Source organism: Phaseolus vulgaris, chromosome 11 (genome assembly GCF_051622355.1).
Source record: "Phaseolus vulgaris cultivar YP4 chromosome 11, ASM5162235v1, whole genome shotgun sequence".
Lineage (NCBI taxonomy): Eukaryota > Viridiplantae > Streptophyta > Magnoliopsida > Fabales > Fabaceae > Phaseolus > Phaseolus vulgaris.
Window position 1 is genome coordinate 43,560,460 of NC_143508.1, and position 15,860 is coordinate 43,576,319.

The window sequence follows — 15,860 nt, forward strand, 5'->3', positions numbered from 1 at the left end:
CAACATCTTCTTTTTCCTCCTTGATCTCATCCAGTGCAGTAGCTTTCAGTGCAAGACCTTTGGGTTTTCTCTCTGTTGTTTCCTGCTCTTTAAGTCTTTTAAGCTCTAGCTCATGCTCCATCAGCTTTCCAAACAGTGCAGCAGTTCCCAACTTTGACAGATCACGGCTTTCAGAGATAGCTGTCACCTTTGGTTGCCAGCTTCTGTCGAGGCACTTCAATATCTTTATGTTGAGCTCCTCTCTGTCAAATTCTTTTCCCAAGCCAGTGAGGTGATTCACAATATGGGTGAATCTTTTCTGCACATCAGCAATGCTCTCCTCGGGTTGCATTCTGAACAGCTCATATTCTTGGATAAGCGCATGTTTCCTTGACCTTTTCACATCTTCAGTCCCCTCATGAGTCATTTCTAAGACTTCCCACATCTCCTTAGCTGACTTACATTGAGATGTCCTGAAGAACTCATCCATTGTCAATGCAGAGGTTATGATGTTCTTGGCCACAAGATCATGTTGAGCCTTCCTCCTTTCGGTCTCATTCCATTCTGATCTTGGCTTTACCACTTGTTCATCCTTGACAACCTGCATTGGCACATAAGGTCCATTGACCACAGCTTCCCAAATTAATGCATCAATGGATTCCATGAAAATTCTCATTCTAACTTTCCAAAATGCATAATTCATTCCATTGAACATATGTGGTCTATTAACAGCAGAACCCTCAGCAAAAAGCACATTAAACTCAGACATTATTACAAACAAACTTGATTAAAATACAAGTCCTAGCTCTTGATACCAATTGTTGGGTTTAATAGTGTCAAAGTTCAAGAGGGGGCGTGAATTGACCTTTTAAAACTTTCTCGCAGAAACAGTGTTTAACACAATTTTACAGAAAATAAATCGATTTATGTGAAAATGAACAGATTTATTTCAGCACTGTTTTTGTTTGAAAAGCTTTTAATTCAGCAAGGTTAATCACAAGATTATTTAGTGAGAATTTCCAGATGCACACACACAGATATGAGATTTGAAAAACAGTGAAACACAAAACAGCAAGCTTTAATTTCAAGCAAGTGATTAAGGTTCAACAGATAGCATGCTAATTAATTGAGTGACCTTTGCAAACAAGCTGTTCCAGTGGCTTTTAACAGACTATGAGTGTTCTTCTTGATGTCAAGCAATTTTCCAGAAATTAAGAACAATGAATCACATAACAGCAAGCTTCAACTCTAAGCAATTTGTTTAAGGTTCAATTAATAGCATTGCAGTTTCTTGAGCAGCCTATCACAGTCAATCTGTTCCAATGGCTTTTAGCAGATTTTATATGTTCTTATCAGATTAAAACAACTTTTTCAGAAATCAAGAACAGTATGCACAGTGCCCAGAAAGAACAGATTTATTTTCAATTGAACAGATTTATTTCTTTGTTGTTTTATCAATTACGCATAAACGAAATTGCAGAGAGTGAGAGAGAATGAACACAAGCAATTATACTGGTTCACTCAACTGAGCTACATCCAGTCTTCACCAACAACAGGTGGAAATCACTAACACACAGTACAACCAAGTACAATTCCCACTGTTCTTGAAACCTACAAGAACTTAGGTACTCTTGCTGAAAAAACCTATTTCAGCATACACACACCCACTCTTCAAGAACACCTATCAAGAAGAGTGTTCAACCAAACTATTACAAGAAAGAGATGTGAAACGACTACACCTGATTGAGGATACACTGATCTGCCTTAAACCAGTAGGCAAGATTGCTAGAACAGTAGCAGCACCTCACACCAAGCTTTTGGAACCAAACCAAGAACAAGCACTTTGTGATTTTCGAAATCTTTGAAGAACAAATGCTAATTCTTTGTAAACACTTAACTCTCTGCTGTCAAAACTTGTTTTTGCAAATGTATGAATTGATTTGAATTTCAGAAACAAGTCTGCATTTTATAGAAAGCCAACTTATAACAGATTTTTGAAAAACAGTTAAAGCTGTTATAAAATGAACAGATTAAAAATAAAATGAACAGATTTATTTTCAAAAGCAGTTAGAGAATTTGTTAAGTGAGGAGACTTAGTCAACCATTCTAGTGCTGAGATAAAACTGAAAATCGTTTAAGCTTGACATGGCACCAGAGACAAAAAGAATCTGTTCATTTATAGATGAACAGATTTATTTTTCAAAACGAAAACAGAGAAAGTTTAACTTTTTAAAACTCAGTCGTTTTGAAAAGAAGAAGATTTAGTCAAAATACCTGATGCACAAAATCTAATTTTTACAGGACTTAGCCAAGGCATCAGTGAAAAAAAATGAATTTGTTTATTTAGAAAAGAACAGATTTATTTTTATGCAGTAAACGTGTTTTTGTGTAAAACATGTGAAAAACAGTTTAAGACAACTTATGCTTGTTCTTATCATATGGCCAGTGATTATGAGGTGAGTTACTCAGCAAAAAACCCACTCTTAGACAACCTCTAAGCACTACCTAAGACATACTTAAAGCAAAGCAAAAATACACATGAAAAGTACATAAAAGTCTTCATCAAACACTACATATAAGTCTTCATCAAACACAATCTTGAAGGAGCAGCAACCATCTTCAACACATGTTTTTCCATAGCAAATGGTTCAAGATACAAGACACCAAACTAAGATTCCTAACATTCATGGTCAAAGATTTTTTATTGAATATTAACTTGTTTTGAGTCAGTCATCACAAACCATTCTTGCACCTTGTGATAATGCTGAAAATAAACGTAATAATAAATGTGAATTAGACATTGAGGTTCCAGAATAATTTTGTTCTCGTATAGACCAAAACCTTAATAAAGATCATGACACAGAACAAAATTGTGAATTAGATGAGTTAGTCTGAATGAATACTGTAATAAACAGACCATCTGAGTATCTAAAGGATTATCATTGTAATATTAATGTTTCCAATACATCTTTAAGAGTTAAATATCCTTTGAATTTTGTTTTTTCTTATAACAATTTATCACCTTCTTACACATCTTTTGTTATGCCTCTTTCTTCACATGTTGAGCCAAACACTTATTCTAAAGTTGTGAAACATGACTGTTGGAGAAAATCTATACAATGTCAGATATTTGCTTTGGAGTCAAATCAAACATGGGAGATTGTTCTTCTGCCTAAGAACAAAGCTGCCATAACTTGAAAATGAGTATTCAAAATAAAATATAAGGCTAATGGGATAGTTGAAAGGTATAAAGCAAGGCTAGTGGCAAATGGCTACACACAAACAGAAGGCATGGACTACCTTGATACTTTCTCTCTAGTACCAAGATGACCACCATAAGATTGATTATTTCTCTAACTTTTTACAATAATTGGGACTTGACACAATTAGACATAAGCAATACCTTTTTACATGGAGAGTTGAAGGAAAATATATACATGGTTGCTCTTGCTGGATTGACTTCTATTCAACCAAGACAAGTTTCTAATTAAAAAGGGCTTTATACAGCCTTGAGCAAGCCAACAGATAGTGTATCAAATGATATGGATACAAAAATTTATAATTAAGCCAATGTGTATTTTGTATTTTCTAATTCTTAGTTGTACCTCTTTGTTCAAATGTTTTACCTTTATTTTTCTTTTCTGATTCTAGCCTTTATGTGGTGTTTATTTTACATTCTCTCTCTTTAGTTCGGGTATTTGTATATATTCTGACCCTCTGATTTGATCTCAATGAAAAAATAGAAGAAATATTCTTTCTCATATTCTTTGTCTTCCTTTTTCTCCTTTATTCCTCTCTGTTATTTTTTTATCATATGGTATAAGAGTCATTTAGAGTTTCACCTAGCTAGAGTTTGTTGGCCTTATCACGCCATCCGTTATCGGGTTTTTACCGGACCACCCCATAAACATATAATCCCACGCACGAGTATGAGGGTCTAGGCGTGAAGGGTGTGTGTTGGAGATCCCACTCCGACTAGAGATAAGGACATTTCATAGTTTATTAGTGGGTGCAAAACTCATCTTATAAGTCGGTTTTATAAGATTGAGTTGGAATTAAAGTTCACTTCTTAATATAGTATCAGAGTTCTAATAAGAGCTTTGGTTGCTACATTTACCCATGGGTGAAGTTGTTGATCCCTCACAAGATTTTTGTTCACTTCACCATGTTAGTTCATATGATAATCCTTCATTTCTCATTGTCGCTATTATTCTCTAGGGACCAAACTATCATCATTGGTCTTATTTATTTCAAATGAGCCTCATTTCAAAGAACAAGATAGGTTTCATTGATGAAACCACAAAAGTTCTCTTCTCACTTATACCAGCTTATGGTTTCCAGCATGACAGAAAGCCAATATGTTGATTGTTTCTCCATCCATGGCACAAAGCATCTGTATCGACAATGCCTTTGATATATGGAACATTAAAGGAAAGGTTCTGACAAGGAGATATGATGTGTAATTCTTATTTTCAGGAGATAATATCTACTTTCAAACAAGATTTTAAAAATAATTAACAGAATGATGAAGTTTTAAAGTCAGAAGTGCAGTCTCAACAATTTAGTTTTACTACTTTATTATATTATAATAGTTATTATTTTATTATATTATATTGAATATAATTATTATTACTTTATTTTCCTATAATTATTATATCTTTATGCTCCTTCTTCAACTCGGACTAATATTTATAAAAAAAAAGCAAAAATAAAAACAAACAATTTTATCTTATCTGTTATATTTTATATATATTTACATTGTTTGCTTTAAATAAGAAAAATATGTTTTTTTTATATGAACAATATCTATAAAAATGAATTAAAAGAATGAACATAACATATTTTATTTTATATGCTGTGTTTTACATGTATTTCTTTGTTAGAATCTAATTGAGATTATTAATTACCTCATAATAATCAAATAAAAGGAATATTTAAAATTAATTTTTTAGAATTGATTTTATCTTTTACGGTAAACATTTCCCTTGAGTTTCGGGTAATATTCTTATAAATAATAATTATTTTTGGACTGAATGGTTTTATTTAGAATTTGTTTTATATTATTATTACTTAATTACAACTTGATTTTATTATAATTATTATTGCTTTCTTTTATTTTAAATATTATTACTTTATTTTCTTATAATTATTATTAATTTATTATATTATAATTATTTTCATTTATTTTATTATAATTATTTCTACTTTATTTTATTATAATTATTTTATTATACTTATCATTACTTTCTTTTATATACTTACTATTAATTTATTTTTATTAGAGTTATTTTATTTTATTATCATTTAAGTTATTTTATTATATTTATTATTACTTTATTTTATTACAATTATTCTAATTTTCTTATATGCTAATTAATATTACTATTTTATTACAATTATTATTACGTTATTATATTACAATTATTATTATTTCCTTATATTCTAATTATTATTACTTTATTATATTATAATTATATTTTCTTTATTATATTATAGTTATTATTATTTTATTTATTATAACTATTATTACTTTATTTTCTTATATTGAATATTAATTTATTATATTATACTAATAAATAATTTCATAAATTATAATTATTATTAATTTCTTATATTACAATTATAATTATTTTATTATATTATATTATAGTTATTATTACTTTATTTTATTACTACTTTATGTTGTATCTTCTACTCTTAGAAATAAAATAAAGAAGTGGAACAAAAAATATTTTATCTTATCTGTTATATTTTATTTGTATTTTCAAGACTTGAATGTAACAAGAAAAATATCTTCTTGTTATCTATATGAATAATATTTATACACTTTAAATAAAAAAAATGGAACATCAAATATTTTATTTTGTATGTTTAGTTTTAGATCGTATATTTATGATTTGTTAGAATCTAATTCAAATTATTAAATAAATAATAATAATATGAAAATAAAAAATATCTAGAATTAAATTTTGAAAAGTAGTTGTATATGTAACAATAAAGATTTCATTTAGAATTTAAATTTTAGGAATTTTAGTTTTCAAATATAAATAGTAGATCTTTCATAAGACTTATCACACAAAGTTTTTTTTTCCTTTCCTTTCTTTCTCTATGTTCTTATTAGTCACCAAAGCATTCATACTACTTTCTTTGAATTTGTAAAGAACTCGCCAAAACTTTCATACTACTTAACTTCATAGCGTGGTAAGTATATCTATATATATATGTATATATATATATATATGTATATATATGTATATATATGTATATATATATATGTATATGTATATATTTATATGTATATATATATTTATTTAGGTATGTGGCATATACATAAAAAAAAATAAAAAAAAAAAATATATATATATATATATATATATATATATATTTTGTATCTCTTTATGTATGAATGTGTATATATACTTTATGTATGATCTTGTTATCTATATGAACAATATCTATACACTTTATATAAAAGATGGAACATCAAATATTTTATTTTATATGTTTAGTTTCACATGTATATTTAGGGTTTGTTAGAATCTAATTCAAATTATTAAATAAATAATAACAATATGTAAATAAAAACAATATCTAGAATTAAATTTTTAAAGTGGTTTTTTCTGTAACAATAAAGATTCATTTAGAATTTAAATTTTAGGATTTAGAGTTTTCACTATAAATAGTAGATATTTCAATAGACCTATCACATAAAGTTTTTTTTTCCTTTCCTCTCTTTCTCTACGTTCTTAGTAGTCACCAAAACATTCATACTACTTTTTTTTTTGAATTTGTAAAGAACTCACCAAAACTTTCATACTACTTAACTTGATAATCTGGTAAGTATAAGTATATATATGTATATATATATATATGTATATATATATATATATGGATGTGTGTATATATGTGTTATATGTATATATCTATGTATGTATATATTTATTTATGTATGTGACATATATATATATATGTTATATATATATATATATATATGTATGATTGGTTGATTTTTTTCAAAAAAATTATTTTATTATAATTATAATTATGTTATTTTATTTTATTATAGTATTATTATTTTATTTTATTATAGTATTATTATTTTATTTTCTTATACTATTATTTTTTTATATTATAGTTATATTATATTTATTTTATTTAATTATAATTATTTATACTTTTATTTTACTATAATTATTATAATTTTATTTTATTATAAATATGTTATAATTTTTATTATTTTCTTCTATTATAATTATTGTTATTTTCTTATTTTGTAATTATTATTATTATCTTATAATTATTATATTATAATTATAATTATTTTAATTATAATAATTATTATTATATTACATTGTATTATAATTATCACTAATTTATTATATTTATAATCAGAATTACTATATTGTATTATAGTTATAATTATTTTATTTTATTATAATCATTATTATTTTATGTTTTATCTTCTAGTAATATATGTAAAAATAAAATAAAAATTGGGACACAAAACACTTTTCATATGTTATAATTTACTTGTATTTTCATGATTTATTACAATCTCATTCAAATAAGAAAAATAATTTTTTTTTTTTTATATGAACACATCTGTTCAAATAAAAGAAAAGATCGAACATAATTAAATAAATAATAATAATCAAATAAAAGTTATGTGTAGAATTAAATTTTGAAAATTTATTTTATCTTTGATAATAAAGATTTTCTTAAGGTTTAGGTTTGAAGATTTAGAGATTTATTTGTATAAATAAAGCATATTCCAATAGAACTAGAAGTTATAAGGATTTTTTTTTCTTAACTCTCGCTCTCTCTTTGTTCTTCAGTTCTCAAAACATTGATACTAGTATCTTTTGGCACCTCATTGACAACATGATAACTGCCATCAGACTCAGGGATATGGATCAAATGAGTGAAGGAAACATTTTTTGGCCTAATATGTGCAGAGTGGCAGTGAGAGAAAATATAGATTCTCATTACTTACTAGATTCTTATGACAATGGGATGGTGTATGGAAGGAGAGCATTCAATGGAGTTCAACATCAACCTATTCATACGGGTTTTCCTAATTCCTATAGTTTGGCTCATAGGTTTTCAGTTGCTCTGCCTAATGCAAGGCACAATGCAATTGGTATCCCTTTGTTACCGCTCTCTAACCATTTGATTCAAGGTAAAATGTCTCATTTTCTCTTTTTAATTATTTTATTATTTCTATGTTGGAGATCACACATTGGTTAGAGTTAAGGACATTTCATAATATATACGTGCGTGTAAAACTCACCTTATAAATTGGTTTTAAAAGATTGAGCTATACTTAAAGTACACTTTTTAAGATTTTGTGATTGGTTCCATCTAGTTCCTTTCAAATGACTGTTGGCCTTGTCTCCAGCTCCAACTCCTTCATTAGAGATTGCAACAAATGATCCCCAAAGCAATCATGATATAGTAAGAAGCAGAAGCAGAAGCGACTACAGATTTCTCCATCCACAGTATCAAGCACAACCTACGCAAGAGATGAGAGGAAACTCCATCGACTTTCATCCTCCACTTACACTTCCAACAAATCCTTCAAGCACATTTTTCCATCTGCAATATCAAGCACAGACTGCGCAACAGATGAGAGGACACTCTATCGACTTTCATCGTGCACTTGCACTTCCAACAAATCCTTTAAGCACTTCTTCAGTGCACGTGACAACTCCTCCACACTGGAGGAATCTTCCTCCTCAAGCCTTTCTTCAAGATGATGTAATATGTCATTCTCTCTACTTTTGGTACTTCACATTCCTTTGGATTTCATCTAATTAAAACCCTAGTTTAATTGGGATTTTTTTTTGCAGGATGTTCCTTGGTTGGGTGACGATGATAGTGATATGCACTTGGACATTGATGACATGTCATATGAGGTATTTTCTTATGAATGTGGATTGGCTATGAGGTCTTATGAAAAATTTAATTTGCTAACTCTTCAAAATTGGACAACAGGAGCTTCTTGAATTAGGTGAACGGATTGGCAACGTAGGCACAGGTTTGTTGGATGAAATTATTGCAAGGCAAATGAAGACAAAAACTTATCTACTTCCTAATAACTCGGGAGAGGTAGCTGCTGAGGAACAAGAAAATGATCTTTGCATAATATGTCAGGTATCAAGTTTAGAAACATATCTTATTTTCATCCAAGTTTAGAAACCTTGTCTTAACATTTCTCTTTCTCCTATTAATTGGAATACTTGTGCATGATTTCACAGGATGAATATAAGAACAAGCAGGAAATCGGAATTCTTCAATGTGGACATGGATATCACGCAGATTGTATAAGGACATGGTTACACGAGAAAAATGTTTGTCCCTTATGCAAATCAGAAGCATTGACTCTTGGATAGAACTAGTTCATGTAGTTAACATTTTCCAATTCATTTATTTGTTGACACTACAAAATTTATCAAGTTGTATAGATGTCTATATGTTAGCATTCTATTTTTTTCGTTAATATATGTATGATTGAATGTCCTATTTCAAAGTATATAAAACTTTCTTTTTTTTTGTTATTCACAATACTTTTGCCTTTTCATATGTTGCCTTTTCATATGTTGTCTGCAATGGTTCATCTTACCTTAACGTGATAAATAAAATTATAAACAAACTCGTTCACATCCAAACTCATTAAGTATACTTTATTCTAGCATCAAGAGAAAATGTAAAATCATGAAATTAGTTAAAATTTTAATCGCACACCATTTTTTATATTGCAAAATATTTTAAATTGAGTCAAATTTTGTAGGTTATACTTATTGGATGAATTTGGGTTGGACTTTCACTCTCTCTTTTTTTCCTTTAAAATCTTTTGGGAACTTTTTCCACATGTTTATTATTAACTAGTAATTTTATATTATATAAAATAAATATTTATTGAAAGTGAGATATGTGATTAAGAATATTAAGTATACAAAATAACAAGTGCTAGTTTAAGATATGTTTGATTTGTTTTTTACTAATTCACAGAGTTAATTTAAAATGTACATATAGAAAAGGGAGGATATTTAAAATGTTTAACTAATGAAGTGATTAAAGTGAGTCTTATTTTTTAACGTGTATATTCAGAGTTATGATCATAAACACTAGTAACATTTTAGCTAAACTTTTATAAACTATAGATTCTGTTGGTTTTCTTAGTATATAGGAGAATAAATATATGAAATGGTTACATGATAAGGTTAAGAAAAAACTTTCTTTTAAGATTAATAATTACTATAAACATATTGAGAACAAGTTTTACTTATAAATTACCACTTTGTTTATTTGGAGTCTAAAAAGTAGATTCTTGATTTAAAGTATTTAGAGATAAAGTGAATGAAAAGTTAGGTGGTTTAATTTAATGGATAGATAGTGAATTTGAGTTACACAACTATTATTGATTTGGTTGAATTAATGAAAGTTTGATAAATTATTTTTTCATTCTTTAGGTCAACTTTTTTTTTAAATATACGCATATTTTTTGTTAAAAAAAATATTAGCGGAAAAAATGAAAAAAAAAATATTTTTTTAAAAAATATTTACTAATTGATAGTAATATTTATAAAAAAGAAATAAGCGAAAGTCAAATAAATAGAATTACATTAAAACCAAATTTTGGGCATAGAAAAAAAATCACAATTCTTAATAAGGATGTCGAATGAAATGAAATAGATGAAACAATAAATAAATAAATAAGTCATAGTTAAATATATACATATGTGTGTTGAGTTCAAACAAAAAAGTGTAAAAATGAATTGCTTTACTCTCTTGAAACTTTTCATATCTTTGCTCAAAGTAGCGAATTGATTATCAACTCATTGGAATCCTCTGTGTATAATAATTGAGAGATTCTAAAATCCTTGTTGTAAGTCATGAATACCATTCAATATTTGACTAAACATGTTATCAAATGTGAGTGATTGAGCTTGGGCTTTTTCTGCTCTTCCATTGTCATCTTGGCAAAGGAAGATGATGATTGTGTTGTTTTGTCGTCTAAGACATTTGAATACGCGTTCCACATAACGTCTATTTCTATTTATTCGTCTTTTTCACTGCACAAATAATGATAACAACAATAAATGTTAATATTAATGATAAGGTTTTGGATGTTAAAACAATAACTATATCAGTATAACTTCTTTAAAATTATTTAAGATATTATCAAAGGATATGGATACAGGGGTTGTAAACGTAAACTAATATTAATTTTTTTCTTTTCTAATTCTTAGTAGTTTTTATTTCTACAAGTGTCTAACCTTTATTTGTACAATTTAGGCTTTGATGTAGCGTAGAACATGTTGCAAACCTTGTTGATGATGAGTTGTGGGTTCTTGAACAAATTGGCTGAGAAGTTGAACATCAAAGGTTATGTCGGGTCTAGTGTTGGTGAGATATAGGAGTTTGCAAATGAGTCTTATATAGGGATTGAGATTTTGAAGTTTATCTACACTTTCAAAAAAAGCTTGGTGTTAGACATAAGAGGAATAAAACAAGGTTTACTTTCAAACGTCCAACGTTCCAATTTCTTCCAATAAAGGAGAGGGGGGGGGGGGGGGGGTGAATTGTTTATTATTTATATTGAAAAAATAAGAAGTGACTGATAAGTGTCCAATTTCCATAATATTTCATATTAAAATATAGGCACTTATGAGTATTAATTACAGATTTATATATAAAATAATCCCTAATTTATGAATTTATACCTTTGTACAATTTTTGTGATCTTTAATTGAATAAGCACATTTTATTCCCAAATTTGGTTAGTTGTAGGTTTCTAGGGAAGAATGGAGAGTTGAACTAAAGAAGAATGATATATGTTAAAAGGAGAAAGCTGGAAGACCCAAAACGCATAAAAGAGAGAAAAAAAAGTCGAACTAGACAGCGAGAATGTGTCAAATTAATTGGGTTATATTTATTTTATTCTCATTAAGCCCATAAGCGTGACACATAAATTCATCTAACTCTAAAAAATTAGGTTAAATAGGGGGCTAGAGGCATAATCCTAGTGTGTTAGATTGAGGGGAAAACAGCATTGACTGAATTGTAATCAATTAGGAGAATTAAAGGTGCTAGAAGTATGTGTGGCCAATTCTAAACTTTGAGATTGGGAGTAATCTGTTCGAACTCTTATGTATTGAGTTCATATTTACATATTACAATATTCAGTTCTTGATTGATTATTGGTATTGTTGTTTTGCTTTTAAATAGTCGTGACATGTTTGAGAATCTTAAATTTGACATAAAGGTATTTTTAGGGTTCTGACATAAACAACAATACTTAACATATTTGAGTGTTAGAAATAGACTTGAAATGTTAATTTCTATTAATGTCTGAGTGTGATTCTAACTTGTTTTTATAAATATGGGAGAAATTGATATTGAGGAAACATTCTTAAGAATTTTATATTTAAGAAATCGATATAAATGAATTTTCTACGGGCATCAATTTCAACCAAAGAACTTAATATTAAGATGCCAATCAAAATACTTGAGTGAGAAAGATGAAACCTAATCCCTATTTTTACAATTGAAGTAATTACTCTTTGATTTGTTTTCTTGTTCATTCTTGCCATTATAACAATCTTCAAACCAACTTTTTATTGTTATGTTTTATATTTAGCAAAAATTGTATTTGAATAGTCAATTGTTACTTGTGGGATCGATATTTGTCCTTAGAGACATTTATTACTTCTGACAACGTGGTGTTGTTGCTGTAAAAAGTCATTAGTGACAATGAGACTAAATTTTTCATGACTAATTTCTTTTTCAACAAAGGCATAATGCATTAAACATCATGTGTCAATAATCCATAACAAAATAGTATAGTTGAAAGGAAACAAGGTCATTTATTAAATGTAGCAAAAGCTCTCACGAGATAATCTCATTCACCCAAAATTTATTGGCCATATTTTGTAATACTTGATGCGCATATTATGAACGTATTCCCCACACCTGTGTTAAAAAAAATTCTCTTCGTCAAATGCTTTACAAAACTACAACATATTTTAATGGATTAAAGGGGTTTGGATCTTTATGCTATACTAGTACTTTCTCAACAAATAGAAGAAACTTTGATCAAAGGGTGTTAAAATGTTTTCTTATTGGTTTTAAAAGGAGGACAAACGGACATGTGATGTTGAATATTCAATGTAGAGAAATTTTTGTATTTAGGAATGTAGTCTTCAATGAACATGTTTTTCCATAGCAAATGGTTCAAGATACTAGCAACGAAACTAACAGTCCTAACATTCATTGTCAAAGTTTTTTTTATTGAATATTAACTTGTTTTGAGTCAGTCATCACAAACCATTCTTGCACCCTGTGATAATGCTGAAAATAAACCTAATAATAAATGTGAATCAGACATTGAGGTATCAGAATAAGTTTGTTCTCGTATAGACCAAAACCTTAATAAAGATCATGACACAGAACAAAATTGTGAATTAGATTAGTTAGTCCGAATGAATACTATAATAAACAGACCATCTGAGTATCTATAAAAATATAATAAAAATCGGGACACAAAACACTTTTTCATATGTTATATTTTACTGTATTTTCATGGTTTATTACAATCTGATTCTAATAAGAAAAATAATTTTTTTATTTGTTATATTAACACATCTATTCAAATAAAAGAAAAGACAGAACATAATTAAATAAATAATAATAATCAAATAAAAGATATGTGTAGAATTAAATTTTGAAAATTTATTTTATCTTTAATAATAAAGATTTTCTTAAGGTTTAGGCTTGAAGATTTAGAGATTTATCTATATAAATAAAGCATATTCCAATAGAACTGGAAGTTATAAAGATCTCTTTTTTTTTCTTAACTCTCTCTCTTTGTTCTTCAAATCTCAAAACATTGATACTAGTATCTTTTGGCTTCTCATAGCAATTGACAATATGATAACTGCCATCGGACTCAGGGATATGGATGGAATGAATGAAAGAAACAATTTTTGGCCTAATATGTGCAGAGTGGCTGTGAGAGAAAATATAGATTTTCATTACTTACTAGATGCTTATGACAATGGGATGGTGTATGAAAGGAGAGCATTCAATGGAGTTCAACATCAACCTATTCATACGGGTTTTCCTATTTCATCTAGTTTGGCTCATAGTTTTTTAGTTGCTCCCCCTAATGCAAGGTACAATGCAATTGGCATCCCTTGTTACCGCTCTTTAACCATTTGATTCAAGGTAAAATGTCTCATTTTATTTTTTTTATTATTTTGTTATTTCTATGTTGGAGATCACACATTGGTTAGAGGTAAGGACATTTCATAGTATATAAGTGGGTGTAAAACTCACCTTATAAACTGGTTGCTATACTTAAAGTACAATTTTTAAGATTTTGTGATTGGTTCCATCTGGTTCCTTTCAAATGATTGTTGGCCTTGTTCTCCAGCTCCAACTCCTTCATTAGAGATTGCAACAAATGATCCCCAAAGCTATCATTATATAGCAAGAAGTAGAAGCGACTACAGATTTCTCCATCCACAGTATCAAGCACAACCTACGCAAGAGATGAGAGGAAACTCCATCGACTTTCATCCTCCACTTACACTTCCAACAAATCCTTCAAGCACATTTTTCCATCTGCAATATCAAGCACAGACTGCGCAACAGATGAGAGGACACTCTATCGACTTTCATCGTGCACTTGCACTTCCAACAAATCCTTTAAGCACTTCTTCAGTGCACGTGACAACTCCTCCACACTGGAGGAATCTTCCTCCTCAAGCCTTTCTTCAAGATGATGTAATATGTCATTCTCTCTACTTTTGGTACTTCACATTCCTTTGGATTTCATCTAATTAAAACCCTAGTTTAATTGGGATTTTTTTTTGCAGGATGTTCCTTGGTTGGGTGACGATGATAGTGATATGCACTTGGACATTGATGACATGTCATATGAGGTATTTTCTTATGAATGTGGATTGGCTATGAGGTCTTATGAAAAATTTAATTTGCTAACTCTTCAAAATTGGACAACAGGAGCTTCTTGAATTAGGTGAACGGATTGGCAACGTAGGCACAGGTTTGTTGGATGAAATTATTGCAAGGCAAATGAAGACAAAAACTTATCTACTTCCTAATAACTCGGGAGAGGTAGCTGCTGAGGAACAAGAAAATGATCTTTGCATAATATGTCAGGTATCAAGTTTAGAAACATATCTTATTTTCATCCAAGTTTAGAAACCTTGTCTTAACATTTCTCTTTCTCCTATTAATTGGAATACTTGTGCATGATTTCACAGGATGAATATAAGAACAAGCAGGAAATCAGAATTCTTCAATGTGGACATGGATATCACGCAGATTGTATAAGGACATGGTTACACGAGAAAAATGTTTGTCCCTTATGCAAATCAGAAGCATTGACTCTTGGATAGAACTAGTTCATGTAGTTAACATTTTCCAATTCATTTATTTGTTGACACTACAAAATTTATCAAGTTGTATAGATGTCTATATGTTAGCATTCTATTTTTTTCGTTAATATATGTATGATTGAATGTCCTATTTCAAAGTATATAAAACTTTCTTTTTTTTTGTTATTCACAATACTTTTGCCTTTTCATATGTTGCCTTTTCATATGTTGTCTGCAATGGTTCATCTTACCTTAACGTGATAAATAAAATTATAAACAAACTCGTTCACATCCAAACTCATTAAGTATACTTTATTCTAGTATCAAGAGAAAATGTAAAATCATGAAATTAGTTAAAATTTTAATCGCACACCATTTTTTATATTGCAAAATATTTTGCTCTCAAATTGAGTCAAATTTTGTAGGTTATACTTATTGGATGAATTTGGGTTGGACTTTCACTCTCTCTTTTTTTCC

General features: G+C 28.6%; 1 protein-coding gene across 1 annotated transcript; it reads left to right on the plus strand.

Annotated features, from left to right (window-relative positions):
• The first annotated feature begins 13,911 nt into the window (after positions 1-13,911).
• On the plus strand, positions 13,912-15,404 carry LOC137808180 (uncharacterized). The gene is made up of 5 exons (XM_068609164.2): positions 13,912-14,179; positions 14,417-14,769; positions 14,862-14,927; positions 15,007-15,165; positions 15,270-15,404. The coding sequence occupies exons 1-5, from the start codon at positions 13,912-13,914 to the stop codon at positions 15,402-15,404; spliced, it is 981 nt and encodes a 326-aa protein (XP_068465265.1).
• The last annotated feature ends 456 nt before the right edge of the window (positions 15,405-15,860 follow it).

Bases quoted from the DNA above. Each gene is read 5' to 3' on its own strand.
- LOC137808180 (XM_068609164.2), top strand. From the start codon at position 13,912: ATGATAACTGCCATCGGACTCAGGGATATGGATGGAATGAATGAAAGA. The intron at 14,180-14,416 runs GTTACCGCTCTT...CTTGTTCTCCAG, and splicing joins CAATGCAATTGGCATCCCTT to CTCCAACTCCTTCATTAGAG. The intron at 14,770-14,861 runs GTAATATGTCAT...TTTTTTTTGCAG, and splicing joins AAGCCTTTCTTCAAGATGAT to GATGTTCCTTGGTTGGGTGA.